Source organism: Dromaius novaehollandiae, chromosome 1 (assembly GCF_036370855.1).
Source record: "Dromaius novaehollandiae isolate bDroNov1 chromosome 1, bDroNov1.hap1, whole genome shotgun sequence".
Lineage (NCBI taxonomy): Eukaryota > Metazoa > Chordata > Aves > Casuariiformes > Dromaiidae > Dromaius > Dromaius novaehollandiae.
The window spans coordinates 132,222,998-132,235,896 of record NC_088098.1 but is presented as its reverse complement, the minus strand read 5'-3'; the positions used below and the strand labels follow the sequence as shown (position 1 = coordinate 132,235,896).

Below are 12,899 nucleotides of genomic sequence, written 5' to 3'. Positions count from 1 at the left end.
GCACCACCTCCCCTTCCTCTGCCCTCTGCTCTTCCAAACACAACTCGCATGCTCCACATTTCCAGGACTCCTCTCTCACTTAGGCATCCCTGCAAGACTGCTCAGTACCTTGGTGTGTTGGAAAAAAGGCGTATTTCCTGCCGTGGGGAGCTTCTCCAGGCTGTGACACGCTTGGAAGCACTATGAAGAATCAGAGAGAGGGAAAGCCTCAGCACTGCTCAGGCACACAGCATGCAGAAGGACAGACAAGCTTCCCTCCTGCCTGACCCCTGAATCAGGGCATCGCTTTGGGCCTCCTTTCACAGCAGGGATCCCACTCGGTGCACCTTTTGTGCCTAGGGCCTCTAGGGACTCCCTGCAAGTTCTGAGATGCAGACACAGCAGGAGATCGAGTTGATTAAGAGTCATGTTTGCTAACATGTGCTCAGTGGGGTTAAAACCGCCTCAGTCACCACACGGCAAAGCTCCAAAATCCCTGGGAGCTGCGGGGTGTGGGAAGTGAGGCTATCTCACAGGATCCACAAAGGTTTATTTAATTAGCATGTCAGAGATGTGCATATCATCTCCACACACCAGAGACAAAAGTCATCTTCAGAAAGCCGCTCCCGCCTTGTTGTAGAACACTTCCAATGCCCTAGTACTTTCCGTAGGCTTCTTCAGATTGGAATGGCAGCGAATGAGCGTGGGCTCGTGAGCCTCTAATTACACCAAGGCACTTGTCTCGCCCTTCCACTCCTGGGCATTTTGCAAACGCTTACCGGGCGCCTGCACAGGCACCATCTGCGTACCAATGGAAGCATGCAGGGAGCTGCTTGGGGAAAGGACACCCTGGACTTCACACAAGCTCTAAACTCAACCCCAACAAGCCTGCTGCCTTTGCTACAGGCACTGGAAGAAGCACAAGGTTGCAGCAGCTAGCAAACACCACTTGGCCACACAAAGCACCCTGGGACACATCTCTGAAGCCCTCCCAAATCCCTCTTGGCTCTTTTGCCTCTAGGAGCACCAGCCAAGGACCTAAGCTACATGGCCCATGAATCAAATAGTGAAAAATCCTGCTCATTCCTGGAAGGGAATCAGTCCTGACCACTTACCCCTGGCACGCCCCTGAGGCATAACAGTGGCATCCGGATGAGAAGCTGGGAGGCCACTGCCTACAGGAACACCTGTAAGCAAACACAGACAAGTTTTCATTACAGGTTGCCACACTCTTCTGCAGAAGTGAATTGCAGTGACTGGAAGGGCAATGGGGGGACACACGCAGGTTGAGAGTCTCCCAGCTGCAGGAGGGCCAGGGAGACTTGCTGCCTGGGACCTGGCGCCTCTCCAAATCCTCCGTCAACACACTATCCAACACCCCGCAAGCACCCCAGGACAAACACACAGCCCCTTGGTGCTTTCTTCTGGGGAGGTCTCTAACATACACCAAGGAAGCCAGAACTCTACGAACAGGCAACCTTCAGGACTGGAGGACAACAAGGATCATTTACATTCCTCATGCACAGAAGCCCACTGGCCAGTGCAAGACTGAACCAGCGCTACCCCTAACTGTTTCTCTAGCCTGCCAGCAGGGCACGGCTGTTGCGGACCTTGGCATTGTCCAGAGGGCACAACAAAGTGAGAAAAGAAATGCTTATTTTTTCAACCGAGTATCTGCTGACTGCTCACCTCCATGATGTCTCGGAGTCTCCAGGCCAGGCTCCAGAGCAGAAGAGGGATCTCCACTCCCTACGGCCACAGCTTCAACCAAACACACATGGGAACAGTTCCCGTTATCTATATGTTGCCATATACTTCTGCAGATTTTTATGGGTACAAACTGAAGCCTGCACAGAGCTGCTGGGGGAAAGGATGCCCTGGAGTTCACGCAAGCTGTAACTCCACCCCAACAAGCCTGTGGCCTTTGCAGTAGGCACTGCGAGCAGCACAAAGCCTTCCCAAGGAAAAGCACACCGCGGCAGATAGCTGAAGGCCACCCAAGTCCCACTCTACTATTGGGAGTGTCTGAGCAGCAGCCAAGGACTTACTCAGGTCTGTGCCATATGAAGAACATTTTCAAAGGTAAAAGCTTATTCTGTGAAGTGAATAAAGCTTGACTACTTACCCCGGGGATCCTCCTGAGGCATGAGAACTGGATACCGCTGAAAAGTTTGGTAACCATCGCCTATAGGCAGAGCACAAACCGAACGCATTGGTGACAAGGTTTCCTTACAAGCTGGTACAGATTGCTCCACGCAGCAGTTGCACTGAATGGAAGGGGGGCCAGGCAGTGACATGGGACCTATTAGCAGGTCGAGAGTCTCAGAGCTGTGGAGGGGCAGGCGTCACCTTTTGCCTGGCACTTGGCAGCTCTCAAAGTAAAGGAACGCTCACAACTTACCCCTGGCACCCCTGCGAGGTTCAACAACTCTTGGACCACCTGAAGAGGAAGCATGATGTACAATTGCACATGAACTACATACTACAAAGGACGTTCTTATTCTTGCAGGTAAGGAAAAGGTGACTACGTACCCCTGGGAAGACCCCGAGCCTCAGCAACGGGATCCAGGCGAGAACCGGGATAACCATTAACCACAGCCTCGTCTGTAACCAAACACGCGTGGGAACAGTTCTCGGTACGTATTTCCACACTCTTCTGATTCGAATGGTGGTGAACGACAGGGAACATATAATTTCACCACGCTTCCACTCATGCGCATCTTGCAAACACTTAGCGGGTGCCTGCAGTGCCACCATATGGGCATAAATCTAAGCAGGCATGGAGCTGCTGGGGGAAGGGATGCCCTGGAGTTCACACAAGCTCTGGGGCTCAACCCCACCGTGCCCCCTGGCTTTGCAGCAGGCACTGGAAGCAGCACAGCATCAGAGCAGCTCGCCAACAGCACTCCGCGCACCAAAGCTCCCAGCGCAGATCTCGGAAGCCTTCCCAGCTTCCCCTCTGCTCTTTTGTGTGTCTAAGAATTGGCCCAGGACTTATTCAGTCCAACGTCACATGAACAAAATACCAAAAAGCAAAGGCTCCTTCCATAAAGTGAATTGATCTTGACCACTTACCCCTGGCATCCCCCTGATGCTCAAAAAGCAGATTCAACTGAGAAGCTGGAAGACCACTGCCTACAGGAAGAGCTGGTTCTTCTGATCCCAGAGGCAAAGGGTTGCTGGGCCACCTGAGAAACATGCTCAAATCTCACCGCTTGCCTTTCCTGTCCTACGCCCTTCCCTCACCAGGTTTCTCAGGGCCACGTGAGCTTCCCCAGGGACACTGCAGGTGCTGGGGCTGCACCTTGCCGTGGCCTTCCTATGGGATCCTACGAGGGCCTTTACTCCTTGCCCTCTCCTGCAAGCTGGCAGTAGGGGTGACAAATGTTTTTTGAGGCGGCAACTGTTTGCCTGTGGTCCTCTGGAAAGCTAGGAGTCCACTTTTGCCCCCTTAACAGAGAGCACAGAGGAGCCTGGGCTTTCCTCCAAATACAGCTGTATTCCCTTTTCTGCCTTACCGCCAATATTCACGGCTTCAGTGTTTGGGAGCAGAGCAATGCCATTTCTTTTGGTTACCTTTTGTGCCATTTCTAAGGCCAGTATTGTTCTTCCTATCACAGTCCTTTTTACTCTCTTGCCCGAACAGCCCCCTCTCACTTTGCTCCACTTGGAGACAGTCAGCTTCTGCGCACAGAAGACCATTGCACTAACCCCCAGCAGCCTCTCATCTCACTTTAGCACTCCTCTAACCCATTGCTCAGAGCTGCATGGCCATCCTTCGCAGCGCCACCTTCCCCTCTCGGTCCCCAAATCCACCAGGATTCAGCGGGGCACTCCCAGTGAGTTCACTTGCACTCCAAGGCTCCTCCATGCTCCCCCATTCGGATGAATGAATCCTTAAGGACAGCCCGAGCTGGGAAACTACAGTGATGAGGGGACCGAGGGCAGCCCTTGATGCAGGGCAACTCTCTGACAGCCCCTCTCCCTCATCCAACCCTGCCGTAAGCGCTGTGCATTACATCCAGACACAGGACCAAACAGCCAAGGACTCGCACCATTCTAGCCCAACAGGTTTTTTATTCTCTTCGGAATGGGCACAGGTTTTTTATTCTGTTCGGGATAGGCACCGGAAGTCGCCTGGAGCTGTTGTTGAGATTTTCATTTTCTACGGCAAGTTCATCCTTTTCTGTTCTGCTCCCTGGTTTTGCTCTGCCTTCCTCTGTACTTGACTCCTCTCTGTTGGAGGCAGCGGCAGGATTAGCCTCCCTGCAACAACGAGAATGGCTTTCAGGAAAAGAGTACTCACTGCCAGGAAGGAAGAGTCCACCTAAGAAAGCTAACAGCAGACGTCTCAACAGAGTCCTCTCAACAGCTCACCAGGCACTCCACCATACTATCCCTACACATGCTTCGCTGCTAAGAGCAGCCATGTACTAAAGAATGTCGGAAAAGAACAACTCACTGTTTTCTCTTCCTCAGCCGGAAAGTAACTACACATGTCAGTACTACGGCAAACAGTATGGAGCCCGAGACTGCAGTGCTCAGGACCAAACGCTGCTTTCGTCGGCCTTTATGAGCTGCAGCCTCGGCATCTTTGTCACCAGCAAGGCCTGCAGGAAAGGAGACAATCCCATACATGCCTGGGTTCTGCAGGACTGATAATCTCACTGGGTGGTTGGGATTTCCAGGCAATTTTACATGCCGTGGTGTTGCTATCGCTGATTCTGGTCTCTTGGCAGCGGCGGACAAGAAAGCTCATTGACACTTCTCAGGGGCAAGAGCCCACTGGCCAGTGAAAGCCTGAACCAGCGCTACCCCTACCTGTGCCCCTGGGCTTCAGGGAGGGCATGTGTGCTGGGCACCTTGCATTCCCCAGGAGGGCAATAAAAGAGGGAAAAGGAGAAAATACTAATAGAAAAATCAAAAGGAAAGGAAGACAGATTACTTACCCCTGCGATCTCCCTGAGGCTCAAGCAGAGGCTTCAGCCCCTGAGAAGCTGCAGAAGCTTCACTGACTTGAGGGACATCTGTAATTACACACGGAGGAGAAGACGGTAAAATACCTGGGGCAATGCACCTGTTCGTAAAGGAACTCTAGTGCACTGAAAGGGATGTTGCTATGCCCTGGGTAGGCCTAGAGTTGCACAGTGGCCGAGGGGCCTACCTGACCTTTGGCTAGGGACACGGCGGCTCTCACAGTAAACCAATAGTCACACCTCACCTCCGGGATTCCCCAGAGACTAATTGCAAGCATCTCCACAGACCAGAGACAAAAGTCATCTTCAGAAAGCCGCTCCTGCCTTGCTTTAGAACACCTCCCATACTCTAGTACCTCAACATTAACAAACGCAGTGAAGAACACGCTTGTAGAAGAGACCCTCGACAAGCTCTGCGGCTTGCCAATGCCTGCAAGGTGTGACGTGGTGTGTCACTGCGGCGAGGCTCTGATCAATCCCTTTCTCCTGCGTAAGGCACAGCTCATCCATAGCTGTTTCCAAAACCTCAAGTTTACAATGATTACCCTTAACACAGAGTGAAATCTACCCACCAGCTGCTCTCTGCAACTCCTTCAAGATTTCCTGCAGGAGTTTAGAATACTTCTCAGAGGACTTTCCTCTCTGGGCCTTATACTTCCTCTGCCGAGGACCTAAACAGAAAGTATTAAGTTAAACTGCACACGAACAAGATACGCACAAGTAAATGCTCCTTCTTTCAAATAACCCAAAAGAGTAGGCAAATAGTCACGACTCACCTGTACGATTCCCCAGAGATTCTACATGGGCATCCAGATGAGAAGCTGCATAGCCATCTCCTGCGGCCACATCTGTAACCAAAGAGATGAGCAGAGCTCTCATTACCTATTTCTGTATGCTGCTTCGGATTTGAATGGTAGCGAATGAGCATGGAACGTCTCATTACAGCAAGGCACTCGTCTTGCCCTTCCGCTCCTGAGTCTTTGGCAAACACTCATCGGGTGCCTGCACAGGTACCACGTGCCTACAAATGCAAGCATGCTGGGAAAGGATGCCCTGGAGTTCACCTGAGCCCTAAGCTCAACCCCAGCAAGCCTGCTGGCTTTGCTGTAGGCACTGGAAAAGCACAAGGCTGGAGGAGCCAGGCAAAGCGCAGATCTCTGAAGCCCTCCCAAAGCCCACTCCGCTCTTTTGCAGGCATGAGCCTCGGCCAAGGACTGAAGCTACACGGCCCGTGAATACAACTCCGAAACCAAAGGCTCCTCCCAGGAAGTGAATACATCTCCACCACTTACTCCTGGCATGCCCCTGAGGCTCAGAAGTGGGATCCAGCTGGGAACCTAGAAGGCCACCGCCTGCAGGAACACCTGTAAGCAAACACAGACAAGACAAGTTTTCATTACGTCGTGCAACATACTTCTGCAGAAGTGACTTGCTGTGAATGGAAGGGGAATGCGGGACACACGTGCAGTCCAAGAGTCTCCCAGCTGCAGGAGGGCCAGGGGCGCTTGTTGCCTGGGCCCTGCTGCCTCTCCAAATGCTCTGTCAAGGCGCTACCCAGCGCCCCCCAAGCACCCCCACGACAAACACACAGCCCCACGGTGCTTTCTTCCGAGGAGGTCTCTAACGTACACCAAGGTGTTAAAGAATAGTGAATTGAAACTGTCTAGAGATAGCTGCTTAGCACAACTTATATAAAACTTGCTTAGCATGAGTAGCTAAATTTGCTGAAGCCTTAGGCCACACTTGGATAAAGTAATGAACCTTTACCTAGTTTAGTAAAAAACAGTGCCTCAGAGCTCGTTCAGGCTGGGAAGATAAGGAAGCCACACACAGTCTGCGTTCCTGTGTCACCCACTCCGAAAGGGAAGACGTCAAAACATTGAAAAATAAGACCTTGGGAGACAACCGCAAGACCCAACAAAGGTACAACCGTCATCAGAGACCGCAAAAAACAAAGGTAAGGAGAAAAACAGCTTACCTAGGAACAACGATGAGATCCAATGAGGAGCAGGAGACCCCAGACCTAAAAATTACTATTGGTCTAACTACTGTGTGAGGGGTGGGAAATTTAAGTTGAAAAACCTATAATTGCCCAGGATTTGTTTTTGTTAGGGTCCCTCTTTGGAGGCACCCAGCTCGAGCTGTAATTACGGCACGCACGTGATTAAAATTTAATTATTTAATTTGCTTTGATTTTGATTGGCTCTGAACTTTACCTGCGGGAACCTAGGGTCGAGCCCTGTTATGGTGGCCGACAAGCCTAACTTCCATAACAAAGGAAACCAGAACTCTACGAACAGGCAACCTTCAGGACTGGAGGACAACAAGGATCGTTTACATTGCTCACGCACAGGAGCCCACTGGCCGGTGGAGGACTGAACCAGCACTACCCCTAGTTGTTCTGCTGCCCTTTGGTCAGCACATGTGTGCTGCAGACCTTGGCTTCCTCCGGACTGCACTACAGAGGCGGAAAAGACATACTTCTCTCTTCAACTGAGTATCTGCTGACTACTCACCTCCAGGTTCAAATCCAGGGTCCAGAGAAGAAGAGAAATCTCCATCACCCACGGCCACATCTGTACCCAAACACATGAGAATGGCTCCCATTACATTCTTCTTCCCGTTACAACTTCTTCACAAAGCAATGGTAGCGAATGGAAGGGGGGCCACGATGGGACATATATGTAGGTCGGGAGTCTCAAAGCTGTGGAGGGCAGAGATGACCTTCTGCCCAGCACCTGGCAGCTCTCAAAGGAAAGAAATGCTCACAACTTACCCCTGGGGACCCCTCGCGGCTCTAAAGCACGTGGACGACCTGGAGAAGAAGGATGAAGTACAAGTTCACAGGAACAAAATAGTACAAAGAAAGTTCTTATTCTTTCTGGGACGTAAAAACTGACTACGTACCCCTGGGAAGACCCAGAGGCTCAACAAGACGATGCAGCTGAGCGGCTGGATAATCATCAAATACAGCCACATCTGTAACCAAACACAGATGGGAGGAGTTCTCATGATGTATTTCCATAGATGACTTCTGATTTGAAGGGTGGTGAGTGGTGGGGAACATATAATCACACCGTACTTCCGCTCATGGGCACCTTGCAAACGCTTAGCGGGTGTCTGCAGTGGCACCCTATGGGCATAAATCTAAGCAGGCACGGAGCTGCTGGGGGAAAGGGTGCCCTGGAGTTCACACAAGCTCTAGGCTCAACCCCACCGTGCCCCCTGGCTTTGCAGCAGGCACTGGAAGCAGCACAGGCTCAGGGGGACTCAGCAACAGTGCTTTGCAAGCCAAAGCACCCAGCACAGATCTCGGAAGCCTTCCCCAGGTCACACATGTGGGTCGAGAGCCTCACAAGTGCAGAGGAGCCGGGGGGAACCTGTCGGCTGGGATCTGGCAGCTCTCCAAATCCTGCATCCAGGCGCCATACGACAGCCCCCAAGCACCCCCAGGACAAACACGCGGGCCCTCGGCACCTCCTTCCAGGGAGCTCTCTAACGCACAGCACTCTGCAAAGGGGGAACCCTCAGCACCGCAGGACACGAAGGATCGTTTACACTGCGCGGGCACAAGAGCTCCCCGGCCAGCGAAAGGCCAAAGCGGCGCCAGGAAAGGCATGCTTCTGGTCTTGCCAGGGAGGGGACGGTCCCCTGAGGACTCACCTCCAGCATCTTCCCAAGCCTTCGGTCCCGCATCCGGCCAAGCACCGGCATCGCCATCGCCGCCGGGCACCGCTGCAACCCCCCGCGGGGACGACAGCTCCCGTCACCCAGCGCCAGGTGCTGCTCCAGGCACAGCTCTCGCCCCCGGCGCCCCCCAGCGCACCCCCCTCCCCGCGGCCCCACGAGCCTCGCCGAGCCGCTCCCGGCCCCCGCCGCCGCCTCCCGTCGCCCCGCAGCCCGGCAGGCGCCTCCCGCCGCCCCCGGCCGCCCCGGCCGCTCGCCGGCCGGCCCCGCGGCCCCCAGGCTGCCGCGCCGCGCCGTGCGGGGGCGGCGCTGCCTCCGTCGCCGCCCGCCCGCCCTACCTGGGCCCGGCGCTGCCCGCGGAGCAGCCCGGCTGTCCCGGGCACGCAGGGCCGCCAGGAGGCCGAGCAGCAGCAGCAGGCGACGCCCGGGGCCGGACGCCCCCCGCGCTCGCACCATGCTGCCCGTCGCCAGCAGCCGCCCCCCGCCGGCGCCCTCGAGCAACGCGCGCGCGGAGCGGCGTCTGCGGGGCGCGGCGCGGCACAACGCACCGCAGCGGAAAGCACCGCACCGCAGCGGAAAGCACCGCACCGCACTGCACCGCACTGCACTGCACCGCAGCGGAAAGCACCGCACCGCAGCGCAAAGCAGCGCACTGCCCCGCAGCACAACGCAACACCGCGCAGCACAACGCAGCACAATGCACCGCGGGGCCCCTCTGTGAGCTCAGGGGCGCCCTCCGCGCGCCTCCGCGGCGGCCCGCGCTCCCTCCGCGCGCCGGCGCCGGCGCCGGCGCCGCCCTGTGCGGGCAGCCCGGGCATGCTGGCGGCCGGGGGTGCTGCTGCCGCCCTCGAGGAGCCCCTCGGGGGCAGCCCGGCTCTCTGCCCACACGCTCGCGCCCCTGCGCTCGCCTCGCTGCTCGGCAGCTCCGCGCCAGCGCCTGCTCCGGCCTCGCTCGCTGCTCTCCTTCCCGCCCCCGCTGCCGCCGCTCTGCTCCAGCGCCAGCGCTAGCGCCAGCTGTGCACTTCCGGAGCTGGCCCAGGGGCAGCTGCTGACAGGCGGGGGGCTCCAGTGCCAAGCCTGTGCCCCAGCTCTCCTCCCCCGTCCAGCTGGGATTCCACCTCCCGCTTCCTTGCTGGCACCACTGCCTCTGTCCCCTTTGCTTTGGGACCAACATTTCAGGCCTCCTTGGGCCTTGGGACATCCTAGAACTGCTAAAGCCCTAAAGAAACGTTACATCAAAATGGTTTATTTCTAGCTGTGTGTTGCCAGTTTGGCAAAAGAGCTCATGTATCCCTAACTGACCTGTCCTCCATGTAATGCAAAAAATCCCGCCCACTGGTCAAAAAGCCCCATGCCCGGGTGAAGACCCCTGCCCTGAGCATGCGTAGTGGTAAAATGGTGTGTAAGGAGTATTATAATTGTCTGTAAATTACTACCCAATCAGTGTAAAAAGAGGAAACTCTGAACCTGGAGGATGAGAAAAAATGGCCAGAAATATCACTCTGTATTTCTTTAGGTATACCATAGGTATGCATCAGTTGCTCCAAGCCTTGTACAGTGGCGGACTGATTTGCATGAGAGGTGGGATATGTATACATAAGAGTCGTGTAGGTGTTTACGGTGGTTAGAATACACTTTCTTCCCTGTGAAGGGGGCAGTGGGCCTACATAATCTATTTTCCAGGTTGTAAATGGTTGTTTAGCTTGTTTAAAGTGACCATATGTACTAGTTAGAGGTACTTTTACTTCCTTCAAACAGGTGGAACAATTAGCATGCGCAGTCTTATGCCAGTGTAGCACCAGCATGGGGTGGCCTCGTGACAAGTCCCAAGCTTGAGCGGTGACAGGGCCCCGATGCCCTGACTGTTCGTGCGCTTGTCAGGCCTGTTTTAACTCTGAGGGGGTTGCCATCTGGTCAACCGCTGTATTATATTGCGTTTCAAGAGTCTCTTGCTTTTGATGGGCATTAACATGTCGTACTGAAATAATTTTTGTCTGCACAATACTCCAATTTTTTCCCACAAGGAGCTTCCCCAAAGTTCCCTATTAGGTATTTTCCATTGTGCGGCAGCCCATGCTGGCAGCCAAGCCTGCAGGGCTTTGTACACCACCCAACTATCTGTGTAGAGATAGCGTGCATCTCCTTCATCTAAAGCTGTAGCTGCGGCTTTTAGTTCAGCCCATTGACTGGAGTATCCTGTGTCGGAGGCCAAACCGATAGTGTCTGTGGCAGGGTTGTATGCCACAGAAGGCCATGTGCGTTCTCCTGCCCAAGCATACACTGCACTGCCATCGGAAAACCCAGCCCACTCCTGCTGTTCAGGAGACAACATCTCAAAGGGAGGAGCTTCTTGTACCGGTGACACTTCTGCCGGGGGGGCAGGAAGGGGTAGACCCTCCAGTTCAGATAGTAATGGCATGTGCTCAAACTGTACTTCTCCCAGGAAAGTGGCATGTGGGGTGCTTAACTCCTCCTTTCCCCCTTTCAGTCGAGCCTGCAAATAGTGTTTCCACTTCCATTGCGTTGCAGCTTCGGCTACTCCAACACGGGCTCTAACAGTGTCATCATTTTCCCACGCTTGAACTGGGATGGGTGTATGCACAGTAACGTGACTGCGTCCAGTAATTTGTTCTGTGTCCTGCAGGACCCATACCACTGCCAGGAGTTGTTTTTCTAAGGGGGTGTAATTTGCTGTAGCTCCTTGCAATGAGCAGGACCAGAACCCTATGGGCTCATGCCGTGCATGAGCACATTGCTGCCATGACCCCCCAGATACTGTATCTTCCATAATCGCAACTTGTAATTCAAAGGGTTGTCCTTCATAGGGTGTGAATAACTCAGTGTTGAACTGCCACTTCCTTGCACAAATTGAAAGCCCACTGGTGCTCTTTGGTCCACTGCCACTGACTGCTTTTCTTTGTTAAACGCTGCAAGGGCCGCATCGAGTATGCTGAATGAGGTATAAAAGTTGGCCAAAATCCTAGGAGACCTAGGAAAGCTTGCAGCTGTTTTACAGGCGTAGGGACAGGGTATTGCTGGACAGTATTAGGCACTTTTTCAGGAATGGCCTTCGTTTGTCCTCTCCACGCTGCTCCTGGAAATTGGTCCTTGTACCTTTTGGGGGTTCAGAGCCCATCCCCTATCCTGGAAAGCACGCGTCAGTGCCATTAGCTGCTCTTTCACCTGATTTTCAGATGGTCCCATTGTCAAAATATCATCGATGCAATGATGACTAGTGCACTCTGGGAGAGGTGTTGGGAGGTCGGCAGCGACCATGTGATGACGTATAGTGGGACTATGCCTATATCCCTGCAGAAGGACCTGGAATGTATACTGCTTACCGTTCCAAGTGAAGGCAAATTGGTGCTGCAAGGCTGGGGATATAGCGATAGAGAAAAAAGCATTTGCCAGATCCACCACAGCCTTCCATTCTTGTGAATTTTTGCCCACTTCTTCTAACAAAGTCACCATATCAGGGACCACTGCCATGGGGGGTGGGACCACCTTATTCAGTTCTCTATAATCCACAGGCATGTGCCGTGAGCCATCCGGCTTCTTCACAGGCCGTACTGGGCTATTAAAGGCTGATAGGGCAGGGTGTATCATCTGTGCATGTAACAGAGCATCTATTGTTTCTTGAATTTCTGTTTCTCCTCCTGGTATTCTGTACTGTTTGATTTGCACAACGGTAGGTGGTACAGGCAAATGTATGGGGTCCCATTTTGGGTACCCTCTGACTAGAGAGATTACTCGCACTTGTGGCAGTGAGGGACTTCTTCCAAAAGAGAGCTATCTTTGTGTTGTGTGTCTCTCTCGACCTAACAACACATCAATTCCTAAAATACATTCATGAATGGGTGCCAATAAGACTGGAGGAGAGAAGGGAGGGTTTTTCCCCATCACTAAAGTAACTATTGCCTGCACAGCGGGGGTGGCAGAGCCGCCCAAACCGCAGATGTGCGTTGCTGCTTTTGCAAGGTTTATGGCACTGTGTAGCACTGTAACTTCTGCTCCTGTGTCTACTAAAGCCAGCACAGCTATTTCCCCTCCCGAGTGCCATCTAATTCGCAGGGGTATGTATGCGCGTCGGTCCCCCAGATGATATGCTGCAAAGCTTCTTTTTGGCCTTGTTTCATGCTATGTTATAGTATCACTGCTCTGTAAAAGCCCTTGTCCACACCCATCACACCCTCATAAAGATTGGGACAGCCTGTGACTAGCATCCCGTCGTGGGGGTGGAATGTATGGACTAATGCG

General features: G+C 53.7%; 1 protein-coding gene and 1 long non-coding RNA gene across 4 annotated transcripts; both read right to left on the bottom strand.

The window, feature by feature from the left end:
* Positions 1 to 1,116: 1,116 nt before the first annotated feature.
* LOC135329650 (uncharacterized) lies at positions 1,117 to 3,356 on the bottom strand. Its single transcript, XR_010391199.1, has 5 exons — positions 3,055 to 3,356; positions 2,512 to 2,583; positions 2,105 to 2,419; positions 1,669 to 1,740; positions 1,117 to 1,166 (listed from the first exon to the last, which is right to left on the bottom strand). It is a non-coding gene; the product is annotated as an uncharacterized LOC135329650 (long non-coding RNA).
* A 686-nt stretch (positions 3,357 to 4,042) lies between these two features.
* Positions 4,043 to 9,488, bottom strand: LOC135323796 (uncharacterized). Of its 3 annotated transcripts, none has more exons than XM_064498479.1 (9): positions 8,981 to 9,488; positions 7,863 to 7,934; positions 7,732 to 7,770; positions 7,472 to 7,531; positions 6,248 to 6,319; positions 5,732 to 5,803; positions 5,528 to 5,626; positions 4,929 to 5,006; positions 4,043 to 4,245 (listed from the first exon to the last, which is right to left on the bottom strand). In XM_064498479.1, exons 1-9 carry the CDS (start codon positions 9,096 to 9,098, stop codon positions 4,145 to 4,147), a joined length of 711 nt encoding a protein of 236 aa, XP_064354549.1. In that variant the 5' UTR covers positions 9,099 to 9,488; the 3' UTR covers positions 4,043 to 4,144. The 3 variants fall into 3 exon arrangements, with proteins under 3 accessions (XP_064354549.1, XP_064354542.1, XP_064354554.1); XM_064498472.1 differs by lacking the exon at positions 4,043 to 4,245 and adding an exon at positions 4,252 to 4,589; XM_064498484.1 differs by lacking the exons at positions 4,043 to 4,245; positions 7,472 to 7,531 and adding an exon at positions 4,252 to 4,589.
* Between the last annotated feature and the right edge of the window lie 3,411 nt (positions 9,489 to 12,899).

What these genes read in the sequence shown, in the direction of transcription:
- LOC135323796 (XM_064498472.1), bottom strand. Translation starts at nt 9,098, where the DNA reads ATGGTGCGAGCGCGGGGGGCGTCCGGCCCCGGGCGTCGCCTGCTGCTG. An exon ending in GCGGGCAGCGCCGGGCCCAG is followed by an intron (nt 7,935 to 8,980) that starts GTAGGGCGGGCG and finishes GTTTGGTTACAG; the next exon opens with ATGTGGCTGTATTTGATGAT. An exon ending in GCCTCAGGGGCATGCCAGGA is followed by an intron (nt 5,804 to 6,247) that starts GTAAGTGGTGGA and finishes CTTTGGTTACAG; the next exon opens with ATGTGGCCGCAGGAGATGGC.